This window comes from Anomaloglossus baeobatrachus, chromosome 1 (assembly GCF_048569485.1).
Source record: "Anomaloglossus baeobatrachus isolate aAnoBae1 chromosome 1, aAnoBae1.hap1, whole genome shotgun sequence".
Lineage (NCBI taxonomy): Eukaryota > Metazoa > Chordata > Amphibia > Anura > Aromobatidae > Anomaloglossus > Anomaloglossus baeobatrachus.
Genome location: NC_134353.1, coordinates 97,004,245 through 97,020,634, shown reverse-complemented (window position 1 = coordinate 97,020,634; position 16,390 = coordinate 97,004,245). Strand labels below are relative to the sequence as shown.

The 16,390-nt window shown below is 42.5% G+C and overlaps 1 protein-coding gene across 1 annotated transcript in view; it reads right to left on the bottom strand.

Moving 5' to 3' along the window:
• Positions 1–12,032: 12,032 nt before the first annotated feature.
• LOC142303152 (uncharacterized) overlaps positions 12,033–16,390 on the bottom strand; it is a 225,933-nt gene continuing 221,575 nt past the window's right edge. The window contains exon 7 of the mRNA XM_075344313.1: positions 12,033–12,132. Coding sequence (XP_075200428.1) covers positions 12,033–12,132 — 100 coding nt within the window. The remainder of the gene's footprint in view (positions 12,133–16,390) is intronic.

The following is a 16,390-nucleotide window of genomic DNA, read 5'->3' as shown; positions in this document are numbered from 1 at the left end:
GTGTCTGCATGTGGGGCCACAAGTGGTCACACAGTCCATGTGTAAATACAGCTTGAATCACGGACATCTGTAACCGGCCTAAGGCTGTGCTCACATGGCCATCCATTTTCTCATGCAAGAGAATCGGGCCAATTATGCTAATGAGACTCATATCAAACTGCATCTGCCAGGGTGTGATCCGAATCTTTCGGAATGCACTTTCAGGAGGAGAAGGAGAATAAAAGTTATCCATCTACTCCATTCTATGAGTCCATGGAAATCATGTCATGATGACATCCAAGTGCAGTCCGATGATTTCCACACACCCATAGACTTTAATGGGTGCAAGCCATCTGATAAATGCTGTGAATTGCACCATACTGTCATGTTTTTTCGCATGCCGAATCGGCACTGCCACATAGTATAACCTTGGTCCTAGGGTTATCAGATAAAACATTAGATAGCCCTCGTCCATATTATATGGTTGGGGGGGAGTAGCCTAGCCCTGGACTCGAATGGATAATTATTGTTGTGACAGGACACACTTGACATATGCATAACAATGTCTAATATGTTATTTGTGAATCAGCCCGAGAGGCAAGTAATTGTCTCCAAAGTCAACTGTAAATCAGGGTGTTTCTTGTCATTATTGTCAGATCCCGGCTCAATGGGAAGAACCCATAAATGGATGGATCAATTGAACCCTACTACACACTGATACTACTGTTTGTCCATTTCCATAAATATGCATTTGAGACATCTCATACTTCTTTTACTAACAATTACAACAAGAAATTAAAAGAGTATTCCAGGCTCATGAGAAAGCTCTACACAACCTATATATAGCCTCAACAATATATGTCCCTGACAATTCTATAAGAACCTACAACAAACAATTCAGGTCAACAAAAAGGTCATTCATAGAAAATGTATTAAATATGCAAATATACAAAATATATACAAATATTAATATACTTTATTCATAGGCTACAACTAATATGACACAAGGGGAAATATGTCGCACTACATAGAGTGGCAAAATGGGAATGCAACAGAAAAGTACACACAGATGTATAAACAAGCATACTATATCATAACTGCATGGTATATGGATACAAGGAGGACTGGGCTCAAATTCATGCAACAATAAATCCAACTTTTAGATGTAATAATAAATGAATCACTCAGTCATCCTATTATGCTTAATACAGATCATAGTTCAAATACAATGTGCCACCATACAAACATAGTGTGCTGGCCTATAGCTCACACTGGGAACACCATAATAAGTGCATCCACATAAACCAAGTAAATAGCACATCTATTGCCAGTGAGCATATATGTGTATATAAATACCTGAAGCCATGTGTGCATAGATAGCCACAATCCCAAATGCCACTCCCACCTCGACGCGCGTTTCACCGCACTTCCGGTTTCGTCAGGAGTCATAACCGTAACATAGTGTGTGGATCAAGGGTGCAAGCCTGAAACATGTTTGGATATGTTTTTCTGTTGTAACATGGATTTTAATGCACATCAATAAAAGGTGATTTTATTTATCGAGATACAAATTCTCCCTTTTCCTTTTGGTGTTTGACCACGGCCAACAGTTAGGAGTCTTTTACAGACGGATATATGCAATGGGTATTTCATGCATTCAGTATTGTGGTGAGCATACAAAATTTTCTTTTTCTGAATGTGATCTCCATACTTGCAGTCACATGGCGACTAGATTCTCATCAACTTATCTTAATTTTCTCAATAGTCTGTAATCTAACAGCCCACTCAGGGATAGAGGGGAATTCTCATATTTCGACTAGATTCTTATCCACGTCTCTCAATAAAACATTTATAGAAGTGGATGACAATAGAAAGCAGTCATCGTGTTACTGCAAGAATTCAAATCACATACCTTCAATCACTTAACTGACAATTTTAGATTAGTGGATAATTTGAAATTCTAATTTGCCGATTTTGTAGAATTTTGGCCACAAATGTAATGGAAAGATTGTGATTACTTGAAATAAGAGAGATTTAAGGGTGCTTTACACGCTGCGACATCACTAGCGATTGCTAGCGATGTCATGCGCGATAGCACTCGCCCACGTCACTGTTTCGTCATGGGGGTGATCGCTGCCGTAGCGAACAATATCGCTACGGCAGTGTCACACGCACATACTTGCTTAGCGACGTCGCTGGAGAAACCAAACTATCTCTCCTTTAAGGGGGGCGGTTCGTTCCGCATCACTAAGCAGCCGCCCAATAGCAGAGGAGGGGCGGAGATGAGCGGCCGAAACATGCCGCCCACCTCCTTCCTTCCTCATTGCCGGTGGACGCAGGTAAGGAGATGTTCGTCGTTCCTGCGGTGTCACACATAGTGATGTGTGAAGCCACAGAAACGAGGAACAACCAGCGGCATGCACCACCAATGATATTATGAAAAGGAGCGACGTGTCACCGATCAACGATTTTTGATGTTTTTGCGATCGTTGATCGTCGCTCCTTTTAGTCACACACAACGATATCGGTAACGGCGCCGGATGTGCGTCACGAACAACGTGACCCCGACGATATATCGTTAGCAACATCGTTGTGTGTAAAGAACCCTTTCGTTTCAGTATGATCTGAATATGAATCCACTTAGCATGTGAATCTAGAGATTGAATACAAGTCTACGGTACACACTGCTGTGCTTTCCTGGGACCCGCTGATCTGATAGCCAAAATGCGAATTTGAAAGTGTTAAAATTCACATGGAACTGGAATTTTCTGGAAATGCCACTTAAAGTCAATCCACAGTGGCTTGATCAACTCATTGCTACTGCCCACTTGTACTGAAAATATGGAGAGGAATGTTGAAAGTGCGCACATTACACACTCTCCCGATTCGGCAATCTGTAGTCACACACACACACTGAAGAAATTTCAATGGAACCTGGAAAACTCTTTAAAGGGAACCTGTCAGGTGTAATATGCACTCAGAACCATGAGCAGTTCTGGGTGCAGATTGCTAATCCCTGCTTAACTGTCCCTGTATACACTAGCATAGATAAAGGGATCTTTAGAAAAAGTATTTCTAAACATCTTTTACCGTATGCTAATGAGCAAGGGCACTTGCCCCCTGGGCGTTAGTTCCCCGGCCAATCGCCCCTCATTTGCAAATTAGTAAGTCCCTGTGGGTGTGCTAACATGCAAATGAATATGCAGCGTCACACGATAATCTCACTCACCTCTCCGCTGACATCGCATCCGACACTGGATTTCGGTTCAGTGCGCATGCCCCCAGAGTTTTGGTTATGTGCATTACTTCAGTTTGAAGCCAGGATGCATACTCATAGTACGCATGACCCAAACTCCGGGGTCATGCGCACTGAGCCGAAATTAGTGATGTGTTGGTCGTGAATGATCCGACACAAAGATCCGGCTCCCTGCTGTGATTGAAAGGAGCCGTATTCCGAGTGAGAGCCACTAAATTCTCTTAACGGCTCTCACTGGGCATAAAGTATGAGTGTTTGGTCGACAAAACCCCGCCCAACAGAACAAAACCCCACCCACTCAGCAAATTAATTGGCCTGTTGTGGGTGGTCGGGGTTTAGCCGTGGGTGGGCATGGTTTCGGCGGCTTTAACAAAAGCTTAAATATGTGTTCACCTGCAGTGAACACATATTTAATAGGGAGCCAGGAACGATCCAAAAGAGTCGTCTCTTTTTGGTGAGCGGAGCCATGGGAACTGGATCACCAAAAAGAGCCAGACTGTCCATCACTAGCTGAAATCCCCCGTTGGACGTGATGGCAGCCGGAGAGTTGAGTGAGATCATCCTGTGATGCTGTGTATTCATTAGCATGTTTGCACACCCACAGGGTCGTACTAATATGCTAATGGAGGCGACTGGCCAGGGGAACTAATGCCCAGGGGACTAGTGCCCTCGCTCATTAGCATACAGTTAAAGATCTTTAGAAATACTTTTGCTAAATATATCTTTATGTATGCTACTAGATACAGAGATGGTTAGGCAACGATTAGCAATATGCACCCAGAACTGCATGTGGTTCTGGGTGCATATTGGACCTGACAGGTTCTCTTTAAGGATGCTACACTGGGTCTAGTTGGGGTTGACTAGCTATTGTAGACATTAAATACTGTATGATACCATTTTCACAAAGAAGTCCAAAAAATGATTTACCATGTTGTGTGGTTGACATAAAGTTTCACGATAAATACTCCAATAACAACACAAATTGAATATAAATGACAATATGAAGAAAGTGTTGGGTTTCCACTATAAATATTAGTCCGCCGAGAAATAAATAACACCAAAATGTTGTTATGAGATAATGTTGGAGTTGTGGATCTAAAAAAGATATATTGCAATAGCTGCAGATCCGTATAATTATTCCCCTGTCAGAACAGGATGCGGAAGAGAAAAATCAATATGAAACATTTTGGTATCTTATCTGTGGTATGAAAAAGTATTCCCTCCCTTCTGGATATCGCCAATTATTGCATATTTGTCAAGCAGAATGGTTTGTGATCCTCAAACCAAAATATAATATAGACAGAGTGAGCCCTTGTAAATGTCTACAAAGTCTAGGAATGATTAAGCATTGATTGAAGAACTCTTACCCATATCCCTCATTTCTGAAATTAATAGCTCCATGATAAGTATTTTGTGAGTTTTTGATGTTGCATCATTTCTGCAAATATGTAAATTATGTTACTTGCATTTCTTTAGATGCATTTTTGTGTGCATGTTTTGTATGTGTTTTTATCACATTTTTGACATTGCAGTTTTTGCCTATTTTTGGTATATCATTTTTTAAACAAAGCTGTTTTGATTTTGATATTTTCTGGTAATTGGTTTTGACTACAATATATTGATTTATTTATGTGTGAATTACATGCGGTTTTGATGCATTTCCACAACGAAAATGGTCTGAAAATACGTGCGTTTTTACCTGCAGAGGTTGCACATCTAATGCAAGCCTATGGGGAAAATCTGCACACAAAACCCGGCGTACCCACAAGATAAATTGACAGTTTGTGGATTTGAAACACGCACCGCAGGTCAGTTTATGCTGAGTAAAAAAACAGGCAAATTCAAAAAAAGAGAAAACCACTTACTCCACCCCTCGGGTTATATTCACACTAGAATCCCTGCCTATACACTATCCCTACTCCAGAAGTTCACCCTACACTAATTGCGGATGAAGAGCGGTATTCTTAGAAAATAAAATAGTTTTCTTACATAGCACCAGCAAAGTCTGGAAGGCTACAATCCCTGCCTACAGGCCTCAAATACACTATCCCCTTTAAATTAGCTTGCCGTACGCTAAATGCACCCAAGAGTGGTATTATTAGAGAATAGATTTTTTAGATAGCACCAGCAAGGTCTGAATGCTAGAATCCCTGACTATAAGCATCTAATAAACTAGCCATTCTCCAGCAGCTTTGTCTACACTATAACTATATTCAGCTAACAACAATATTATTAGAGAATAGAATAGATACTTTAGGTAGCAGCAGCAAGATCTGTAAGGCTAGAATACCTCCTTAATTACTTCTAATACACCCTCCCTACTCAAGATTCTCACCCTACACTAATTGCAGCATAAGAACGGTATGATTGGAGAATAGAAAAGATTTCAATTAGCCATGAAAAGCACTATTGGTTTAATGTAGCACCAGCAGGTACTGTCCCACTATAACCCACTGTCCCTTCTCCAGCAGAATCTCCCCACTAGTCCCTCCACTATACAGTGTGGCAATTATTCTGGTACTCAAGTGCCATGCTCGAGTCATTAACCTGCATGTTTCACTGGTTTTTACAGCCACTAAACATGCGGGGATTGCCTGACATTCATGCTAATACTGTAGTCATGTTGGCTACTGGCATTACTGTGATTGGCCAGCCGCATAGCGTCATCAGCTCTATATGAGACTCAGTGATGCCATGCTTGCTGTTAGTGTTGAGCGAGTAGTTGACTATTCATACTCGCTATGCTTCTAGCGTATACTGTCCGCTACTCGCATATTTGTTACGAGTAGCGGGCACAATGTAAGTCAATGGGAAATACTCGCTAAGTAGTGAGTAATCTCAAAGCCATACTTTTCGTGCGAGTAGCGAATAGTACGTCTTTCGGGTTACTCGCTACTTAGCGAGTATTTCCCATTGACTTACATTGCGCCCGCTACTTGTAGCGAATATGTAAGTAATGGACAGTACTCGCTAACAGCATAACGAGTACAAATAGGTAACTACTTGCTAAACACTGGCGGCAAGCATGACATCACTGAGTCTCATATAGAGCTGATGACGCTATGCGGCTGGCTAATCACTGTGATGCCAGTAGCCAACATGGCTACAGTATTACCATGAATGTCAGGCAATCCCCGCATATTTAGTGGTTAAAAAAAAGCCGTGAAACATGCAGGGTAAGGACTTGAGTATGGCACTCGAGTACCAGAATACTCAATCAAGTATCAAGCATCTTGAGCGCCCCGATGCTTGATTGAATACTGAGCAGAGTCGATCACACTTGCCCATCACTAACTACCACAAACCATTTTATTGCCTAAACCTGTGTGAATGTACATGTATCATGTGTATACCGGACCTGGTCACCTGACTTCTATTCCAACTTGTTGGATTACAATACGTTGTACGTGTCAGCCGGTAGAGCTTCTTTATCGGAGTGCTTCTTTAAAGGACAAACTATTCTATTTATTTGCTTGTGAACAGGATCCAATCCCATGTGAATTATGAACCATATAATCAGCTTTACAGTCGTACTGCAGTTTTTTGGAAAGCATATGTAGATATGTAGGGTTGATCCAAATACACTTTACAATTGCGCATTGTAATTGAGGACAAGTTTTCAGGGTCTATGGTTTTGCCCAGAGGATTTAATGAGGAAGATAAATATTAGCTATTAAGAACAAGTATAATGTAAAGCTATTATTTACTCAGCTTATGAAGGACATTTGGAAAACATGAGCAAATCATTCCGGCAAGGACTGAATGCACTGGGTGTTAAGGTGACTTTGTCTAAAACCTTCAGTCCATGCTAAGAACACAGACCATGTGTGTATAGGAAGATAGATAGATATTCTCCAGCCACCTGTCTCCATCCTATTTTCTTAGACACTTTGCTAATGAATACAGAGGGATACTTCATTTTTGCGCAGTCCTTTGAGGAACGTTGACTGTGTCATTTGGCGTTCATTAAAATCAGTGGGAAAGCATTATTCCTCTACAATAAGTTAAAAAGGCTCATTAATCAAAAGCTATTAAAGTGTGTGGTTAATTTCCTAAATAGACATAAAAGTGCCCGGGGCTAAGATAACTAGCTTGAGGCTCGTAATTCTGCTTTGGTATGTTCTCTTTACTTATGAATCACAGTTTAATCTGCAATCTGCAGAGGCTGCTTGTACATAGGATACTTCTAGATAGTAAGATAGTTTTACACTAGTTCAAGGGGATTATATTTAAATGTATTATTTCACCTGAGATTCCCATTGATTCCTAATGACCAGCACCTCTGACATCATGATAGACCGCATCCAACTATAGCGAGGTGGCAATTTGCTTTACATCTCCGTAGTGCATTGGGATTCTAGATACATTGGCCTTGATTTATCAAAGCAATTTCGCCAGAATTCTGGTGGAAACTTTTTTAAAAAGCTGCAAAATGTTTGCGCAACTTGGATTTGTGAAAAATGTTGCGACTTTTGGCAGACAGTTTATCCCATCTACATAAAATTTCTGGCATGGCGCATGCTATTCATCAGTTACTCCTACGGGTCTGCAGTCAGATAGTGTGGCCTCCCGTGAGTTAGGCAGGCCCCAGGGGCTCAGGTGTGTAGAACAACAGGTCCCAGAATAACTCAGGCTCAGTCCAAAAGTCAACTGCTTTTTACTCACTCAGGTGTTATGGTGAGCTGACCCGGGCGATGCTGTGATAAACCAGGTTGAACCATGGCTCCTTCGGACTAGTCTGAGGGAAACTAGTTAGCTCGCCTTCTTAGCACTTCTGTGTTCGGATAACCTCTGACTTGAAGTACCGTGGGGTCTATCCAGGGAGTCGCAACTGCCTTTTCTCCCCTTTTTGGACCATTTGCCGGCAGCGTGGACCAGGTGAGACGGCTTCAAGCTCTGTCCCCTTATGGGTCCCTGCGTTGCTGTTGAGGCTCAGACTCTGTAAGGTTGGTGAGGTACTTGTAGTTCCCCTCACCGGCAGGTTTAGCAGGTAGTTAAAACTGAAGTCTGCTCTAGGGACCTGTTCCCCGTACGTGTCTAGTCACTGGCAACCTTGTACTGACTGACTGTCTGACTGACTGACCACGTGACCGTTCTCCGCCGCCAACTGTCACTACACCGGGCAGGGTCTGACTAGTGGCCGCGAGCGTATCCCTTAGCAACTGCCGCTCACCACTGCCAGACTAACTTGCTCCTCTCCTTTCCTGACAACCTCTGCACTTTAGCTCCCAGTCCCTCCACTACACCCCTTGATAAGAATTGAAGGCCAGACCCCTCCAGGGACTGCCCAAGGGTCCCATCTAATGGTGTGGGAGAACTGGTTTCTATGTGTCTGTGCGTACACACCTCATTCTTTAGGATTACCTGGAAGTACTGTCCCACCATGGGTGCAGTACTCAGTGGTGCCTGACCGGGTCAGGGGCGCCACATTAGAAATATCACTGGCGTAGTCCCAGAGAAACAGTGCCCTAATAAAGTAGCCTGACCCCCAGAATGAGGCAGGAAGGATTAACCCCTAACGTGACCTGTATCAGACGTGAAACTGAAAAAAAGGCTCAGCTGCAGCTGAACCAGGAGTGAATCATGACACCCTGCCTTTAAAAATGGTTATGTCTTTCCTTTTTAGGCAGGCTGGTGAATACACAGAAAATCAGATTATTTTGCTAGTAAATAAGAATAATCTGTATGACGTCTGGATGGAGGTTAGGAAAAGTTCTACCTGATTTGTTTTTTGCTAATTCACCATATTTGTATAGCTGTTCAGCATTATTTGTGAGAAAAATAGATGAATTAATCTTCCCATTATATGCGACAAACCAGCACCTCTCCAAAAACAGGGAAACAAATGATTTGAAACACAAAGAAATTTTAAAAACTACAATTCGGCATGGAAATTGGATTTGAATGAAAGTTATTTGTTGCTTCATATACTTAGGTTTCTCCAGACGGCAGACCATAATGAAGAAGGTATAAGAAAACATTATTACTCACCTCACCACTTACTTGTCTTGCTATTGCCGAAGCCCATCTTCTGGTCCTCCACTCTGTCCAGCCTCTGTAATCCTCCTTCCTCTAGTACCCAACATAGTCTATGCTCATCTTCAATCTTCACTGAGGCTTCTGATGCCAAGTAGATCTTTGATGTCACAGCGCACATCATAATATCATCACATCACAACTTGCCCATGGACCTGGCTAGGGTTTCGCCAATGCATGTCATGACGTCATGACAGAGGCGTAACTCCAATGGCGGCAGACCACATGTCAGCTATAGGGACTCAATGCCCCGGGGGGGGGACTCAATGTCAGGGGGGACTCAATGCCCGGCATCTCACTTTCACCTTTATCGGCATCAGGGATGCTGATACAGTGGAAAGCAATGATCAAAGGGGGTGCTTTACTGATGCTCCCGCCTCCATCATTTCCTCTATGTCTGCGCTTTGACATCTCAGCACAGCGGGTGTGATGACATCACTACTGCATGCCCGGTGTGCTGACATAGGCAGGGCTGCAGACTTCTTGACAAGGAGACCAAAGCAGCGGGGAAAAGATGAGAGGGATTTTTTTCTAAAGTCAGTAAGTACACTAGTGGAGGACTATGGGGTGCATTATACTATTTGTAGAAATATGGGGGTGCATTATAATACATGGAGGACTACCGGGGTGCATTATAATATATGAAGGATTATGAGTGATGTATTATACCATATGAAGGATTATGGGGATGCATTATACTATGTTGAGTACTATGGGGTGCCTTATAATATATGGAAGACTATAAGGCTAGTTTCACACTTGCGTTGGATGGGATCCGTAGCATTGCGTCGTGTGACGCATGCAACGGATGCGTTGCATATAGTGGCACAACGGATGCTACGGATCGTACAAAATAACGCAATCCGTTATAGGTTTTTTTCCTTGACTTTACACATCTGGGCATGCGCAGTTGTGTAAAGACGGATGCGTTAACGGAATCCGTCAAATGACGCATTCTAACGGAATCCGCCACCATAGGCGTCCATTATAAAAACAACGGACGCCAAACGGATTCCTGCAGGTTGCGTTTTTTTGACACTCCGCCAAGCGCAGAAAAACGCTACATGCAGCGTTCCATCCGTCCGACTCAGCGTCAAAATAATGACGCTGCGTCGTCCAGCGGATGCAACGCAGACACTTGCGTTACAGTGCGTCGTCCATATAAGTCTATGGATAATAGCGCAGTGCGTTAACAGACTGCGCTATTCTCCATAGTGACGGAATGCGCTGAACGCAAGTGTGAAAGTAGCCTAAGAGGTGCATTATAACATATGGAAGACTATTGGGAGCATATTACTATATGGAAGACTATGTGGGTGCATTATAATATATGGAGAATTATGAGTGGTGCATTATACTATATGGATGACTATGGGGTGCATTATACTATATGGAGGACTATGGAGTGCATTATACTATATGGTGGACTATGTGGCTGCATTAAAATATATGGAGGACTATGGGGGTGCATTATACCATATGGAGGACAATGGGGGTGGATTCTACTATATAGAGGACTATGGGGTGCATTATAATATATGGAAGACTAATGGGTGCATTATAGTATATGGATGACAAAGAGGTGCATTATAATATATTGAGAACTATGGGGTGCATTATACTATATGGAGGACAATTGGATGCATTTACTATACGGAGGACTAAGTGGGTGCATTAACATAAATGGAGGACTATGGGGGCGTGTTAAACTATTTGGAGAACTATAGGTGTACATTATAATATATGGAGGAGTTTAGGGCATTATAATATTTAGAGGACTATGTAGGTGCATTATAATATATGGAGGACTGTGCAGTGCATTATAATATGTAGAGGTCTATGGGGTGCATTATAATATATGGAGGACTATGGGGTACATTATAATATATGGAGGACTATTGTGTGTTGATTATTCTATATGAGGATAATGGGATGTGTATTATTCTATATGGAGGACTATGGGGTTGCATTATACTATATGAAGGAATATGGGGGTGCATATGGAGGACAATGGAGTGTTTATTAAACTATATGGAAGACTATGTGGTATGCATTATTCTATATGACGTTATAGAGGTTTATAGTTATGGGGTCTTCATTATAATATATGGAGGACTATGGGGTGTGGATTTTAATATATGGAGGACTATGGGGGTGCATTATACTGTATGGAGACTTATGGGCATACATTATAATATATGGAGAACTATGGGAGGTACATTCTACTATATGATGGAGTATGGGGTGCATTTTACTATATGGAGGACTATGATGGTATATAATATTATAAGAAGGACTATGTGGGGCTAATTTTACTATATGGAATGCTATGTGGGGGTCAATATAATATTTGGATTGCTAATGGGGTCTTTTATAATGTGTGAAGGTCATTATACTTTATAGAGGTCTACTTGAGGGTAATTACACATTAAGTAAACAATTGTACAATGTGAAGGTTTCTGGGGGGTCCATCATACTGTCCAGAGGGTTGTGTGGGGCCCATTACACTGATTGGAGGGCTATTTGGGGCTATTTTACAGTGTGAAAAGGTGTAGGGGCCATTATAATGTATATAATCCCATTATACTGCAAGGAGGGCTGTGTGAGGGTCACAGTTGGGATCACAATATTGTGTTGGGTCACCATAATTTTTCATTCACATATTCTGTAGAAACAGGGTGTTATAAAGCTTACTCTGATAACATGAATGGAAAAGAAAAAATATTTAATTTGGTAATGATGACATGAATTTGAAAAAAAGTCATATAATATCATCCACTGTCACCTTTTGCAGTTTCCTCAGAACTAATAGGTCCTTTTTAAGGAGCTTAATGAAAGCTAATACAAACTGCTTTTGGTCCCTTTAAGAGAAAAGGAAAATCAGATAAGTGCATAGTCTGATCCAAAAGTCGAAAGTTACAGTTGCCCTATAATATATCAAAGTCTAACCTCTGGAGCTACATAAAATCAAATCAAAACCCATAAATTAAAGTTTTCAATACCCTCAGAGGATCTCTCCTATACATTACTGAACATACAGTGTACACAATTAAGCTATCGAACAGCAATTCGAGCGCAGGTAAGAAAATTAAAAAATGGTAAAATGGGATTCCCTGAAATGGGAGTTAACAGAGAGAAGTGAAGTTATTGTATTATTACAACCTGCGATTGTTACCGGTGGGCCATGACTCACCGCCTTTCCTTATTGCTCTCCTAGCAGGTCGTCTCTTCACGTGAATGGTGCCGCAGCTTTATGAGCTGTTGTGCTCTAACGCTATATGTAACGGGGTGCCAGGGGCGCCTCTGGGCTTGTAGTCGTGGCCATTGCTGAAAGGCTTACCCCTGGTTCCTCCGTTACTTCAAGACCGGGAGATGACTCAGTGGGGCAGAGTGTGGTGGTGTAACGATCATCCGGCGCATAAACACGTTCCACGCAGGGTTCAATGCAAATAAACGACATGTTTTATTTTCACACTTCTTCTTCAGAAAATAAACAGTGCAGTTACAGATACCGGGTACACTTGCTTGAGCTGGGGGACAACCTGCCCTGACGTACCCTCCAGTGGGGATGTGACCGGTTACTCCACTTCGCCGGGCTCCCACTAACAGCTACCCACAGGCCGGACCCACACCGGCTGCTTCACTCGCTAAGGTTCCGTCTCCTCCTGTCTTCTCCGGCGTCCCCTATCAGCTCCCACACTCTGCCCCCTTGTTGTTCACTCGCTCCTCCCGGGCCCAACTGCCACTTTCTACCCCACACACACTTTTTATCTTCCCCTGGTTTCGGCCGGCTCCTCCTCGTTCCCTGTGGCGACAGCCGTCCCACCCGGCCACTAGGGGGTGCATTAACACAATACAACATCAGTAAAACACTTTTATTAAAACAACATTAACATTTCCGGATGACTATGTTTCCTTTGTAGGGGTCTGCCCACCCACTACACTATATATATATATATATTTGTCAGCCGCTGACTGCTATATATTACCACACTCCCATGATAATATTTTCTTTTCAAATCAAACAAATGTTCTATTCAAGGGAATAACTCAGGGGCTTGTCACTGAGAGGAGATAAAACAATGATGGCACGATGAATAGATAAAACACATCTCCAATTTTTCAATTTTGTTAATGGAAAAAACTCCTACGGTTAATAAACAATAACACAGTAAATATATCTATCCAATGGTAAGCGGGAGGATAACGAGCCTAATGAAACATATTTGGTGTTAAAATGATTTAGCACAGTATTGTAGTTTAATAGCAATCACTGTATCTGAAGCTAAATTCTAAAATCTACAGTTAAATATACTGTACATAAACTACGCTTCTCAGTCTGAACAATATTTCAGTGAGGTATATACATAGGTTGGCGGGAGAGTTAAAGAGTTAAAATGTCCTTCTTGTGCCTTCTTTCCTCCTGGCAAGTCTTTGTATCTCTTCTTCTCCAATTCTTGAAAACAGTCTGGATATACTGTACATAATCTGCGTTTCTCAGTCTGAATCACATTTCAGTGAGGTATATACACTGTGTGCAGAATTATTAGGCAAGTTGTATTTTAGAGGATTTTTTTTATTATTGATCAACAACTATGTTCTCAATCAACCCAAAAGACTCATAAATATAAAAGCTTAATATTTTGGAAGTTCTAGTGTTTTTTTTTTACATTTGGCTATCTTAGGAGGATATCTGTTTGTGCAGGTAACTATTTCTGTGCAGAATTATTAGGCAACTTGATAAAAAGCAAATATATTCCCATCTCACTTGTTTATTTTCACCAATATAACTGCACAAATCTTAGAAATAAACATTTCTGACATGCAAAAACAAACCCCCGAAAAATTAGTGACTAATATAGCCACCTTTCTTTATGATGACACTCGACAGCCTACCATCCATAGATTCTGTCAGTGGCTTGATCTGTTTACGATCAACATTGCGTGCAGCAGCCACCACAGCCGCCCAGACACTGTTCTGAGTGGTGTACTGTTTTCCCTCCCTGTAGATCTTACATTTTATGAGGGACCACAGGTTCTCTATGGTGTTCAGATCAGGTGAACAAGGGGGCCATGTCATTATTTTTTCATCTTTTAGACCTTTACTGGCCAGCCCCGCTGTGGAGTAGTTGGATGCATGTGATGGAACATTGTCCTGTATGAAAATCATGTTTTTCTTGAACGATACCGACTTCTTCCTGGACCATTGCTTGAAGAAGTTGTCTTCCAGAAAATGGCATTAGGTCTGGGAGTTGAGCTTCACTCCATACTCAACCGAAAAGGTCCCACAAGTTCATCTTTGATGATACGAGCACATACCAGTACCCCACCTCCACCTTGCTGGCGTCTGAGTCGGAGTGGAGCTCTCTGCCCTTTACTGATCCAGCCTTTTGCCCATCCATCTAGCCCATCAAGAGTCACTCTCATTTCATCAGTCCATAAAACCTTTGAGAAATCAGTCTTAAGATAATTCTTGGCCCAGTCTTGAGGTTTTATCTTATGTTTCTTGTTCAAAGGTGATTGTTTTTCAGCCTTCCTTACCTTGGCCATGTCCCTGAGTATGGCACACCTTGTGTGTTTTGATACTCCAGTAACGTTGCAGCTCTGAAATATGGCCTAACTGGTGGCAAATAACATCTTGGTAGCTTCACGCTTGATTTTCCTCAATTCATGGGCAGTTATTTTGCGCTTTTTTTGCCCAAAACGCTTCTTGAGACCCTGTTGGCTACTTGCCATGAAACGCTTGATTGTTCGGTGGTCACACTTCAAAAGTTTGGCAATTTCAAGACTGCTGCATACCTCTGCAAGACATCTCACAGTTTTGGACTTTTCAGAGCCCATCAAATCTCTCTTCTGAATCATTTTGCCAAAGGAAAGGAAGTTGCCTAATAATTAAGCACACCTTATATAGGGTGTGGATGTCATTACACCACACCCCTCCTCATTACAGACATGCACATCACCTGATTCACTTGATTGGTAGTTTGCTTTCAAGCCTATACAGCTTAGAGTAGGACAACATGTATAAAAATAATCATGTGAGCAAAATACTCATTTGCCTAATAATTCTGCACACAGTGTACATAGGATGGCGGAAGAGTTAAAGAGTTAAAATGTCCCTCTTGTCTCTTCTTTCCTCCTGGCTAGTCTCTGTAGCTCTTCTTCTCTAAGGCCGACGTCACACGGTACGATCTATCGTGCGATCACACGAGCGATCGTGCCCACCCCCGTCGTTTGTGTGTCACGGGCAATTAGTTGCCCATGGCGCACAAAGTCGGTCACCCCCTGTCACACGTACTTACTTCCCGGACGACGTCGATGTGGGCGACGAACATCCTCTTCCTGAAGGGGGAGGGACGTTTGGCGTCACAGCGATGTCACACAGCGGCGACCCAATAGAAGCGGAGGGGCGGAGATGAGCGGGACGTAACATCCCGCCCACCTTCTTCCTTCCGCATTTACGGCGGGACGCAGGTAAGCTGTGTTTGTCATTCCCGGGGTGTCACACGGAGCGATGTGTGCTGCCTCGGGAATTATGAACAACCGGAGCACAGAAGGAGGACCGACATTTTGAAAATGAACGACGTGTCAACGAGCAACGATAAGGTAAGTATTTTTGCTCGTTCACAGTTGTTCGGAGGTGTCACACAGTACAATATCTCTAACGATGCCGGATGTGCGTCACGGAATCCATGACCCCGACGACATTTTACCCGATATATCGTACCGTGTGACGCCGGCCTTAGTCTTGGAAACAGTCTGGATATACTGTACATAATCTGCGTTTGTGAGTCTGAACCATATTTCAGTGAGGTATATACATAGTATGGCGGGAGAGTTAAAATGTCCCTCTGCCTTCTTTACGCCTGACTAGTCTCTGTAGCTCTTCTTCTCCAATTCTTAGAAACAGGCTGGATGTAATACTGTCACTCATTTCTCACCAGCAGATGGCAGACAGCTGTTGTGACATCCGGTGTGCAGTGTACCCAGGACGCCGGGTACTGGTTGGATATTCTAGAAGTGTCACGCATGGTGGTGGTTCTGCCCAGTACCTGGTGCTCCAATGACAGTGAAAAGCACATGGCTGGGGATAGGCAAGGAGTTAACATGGACATTACT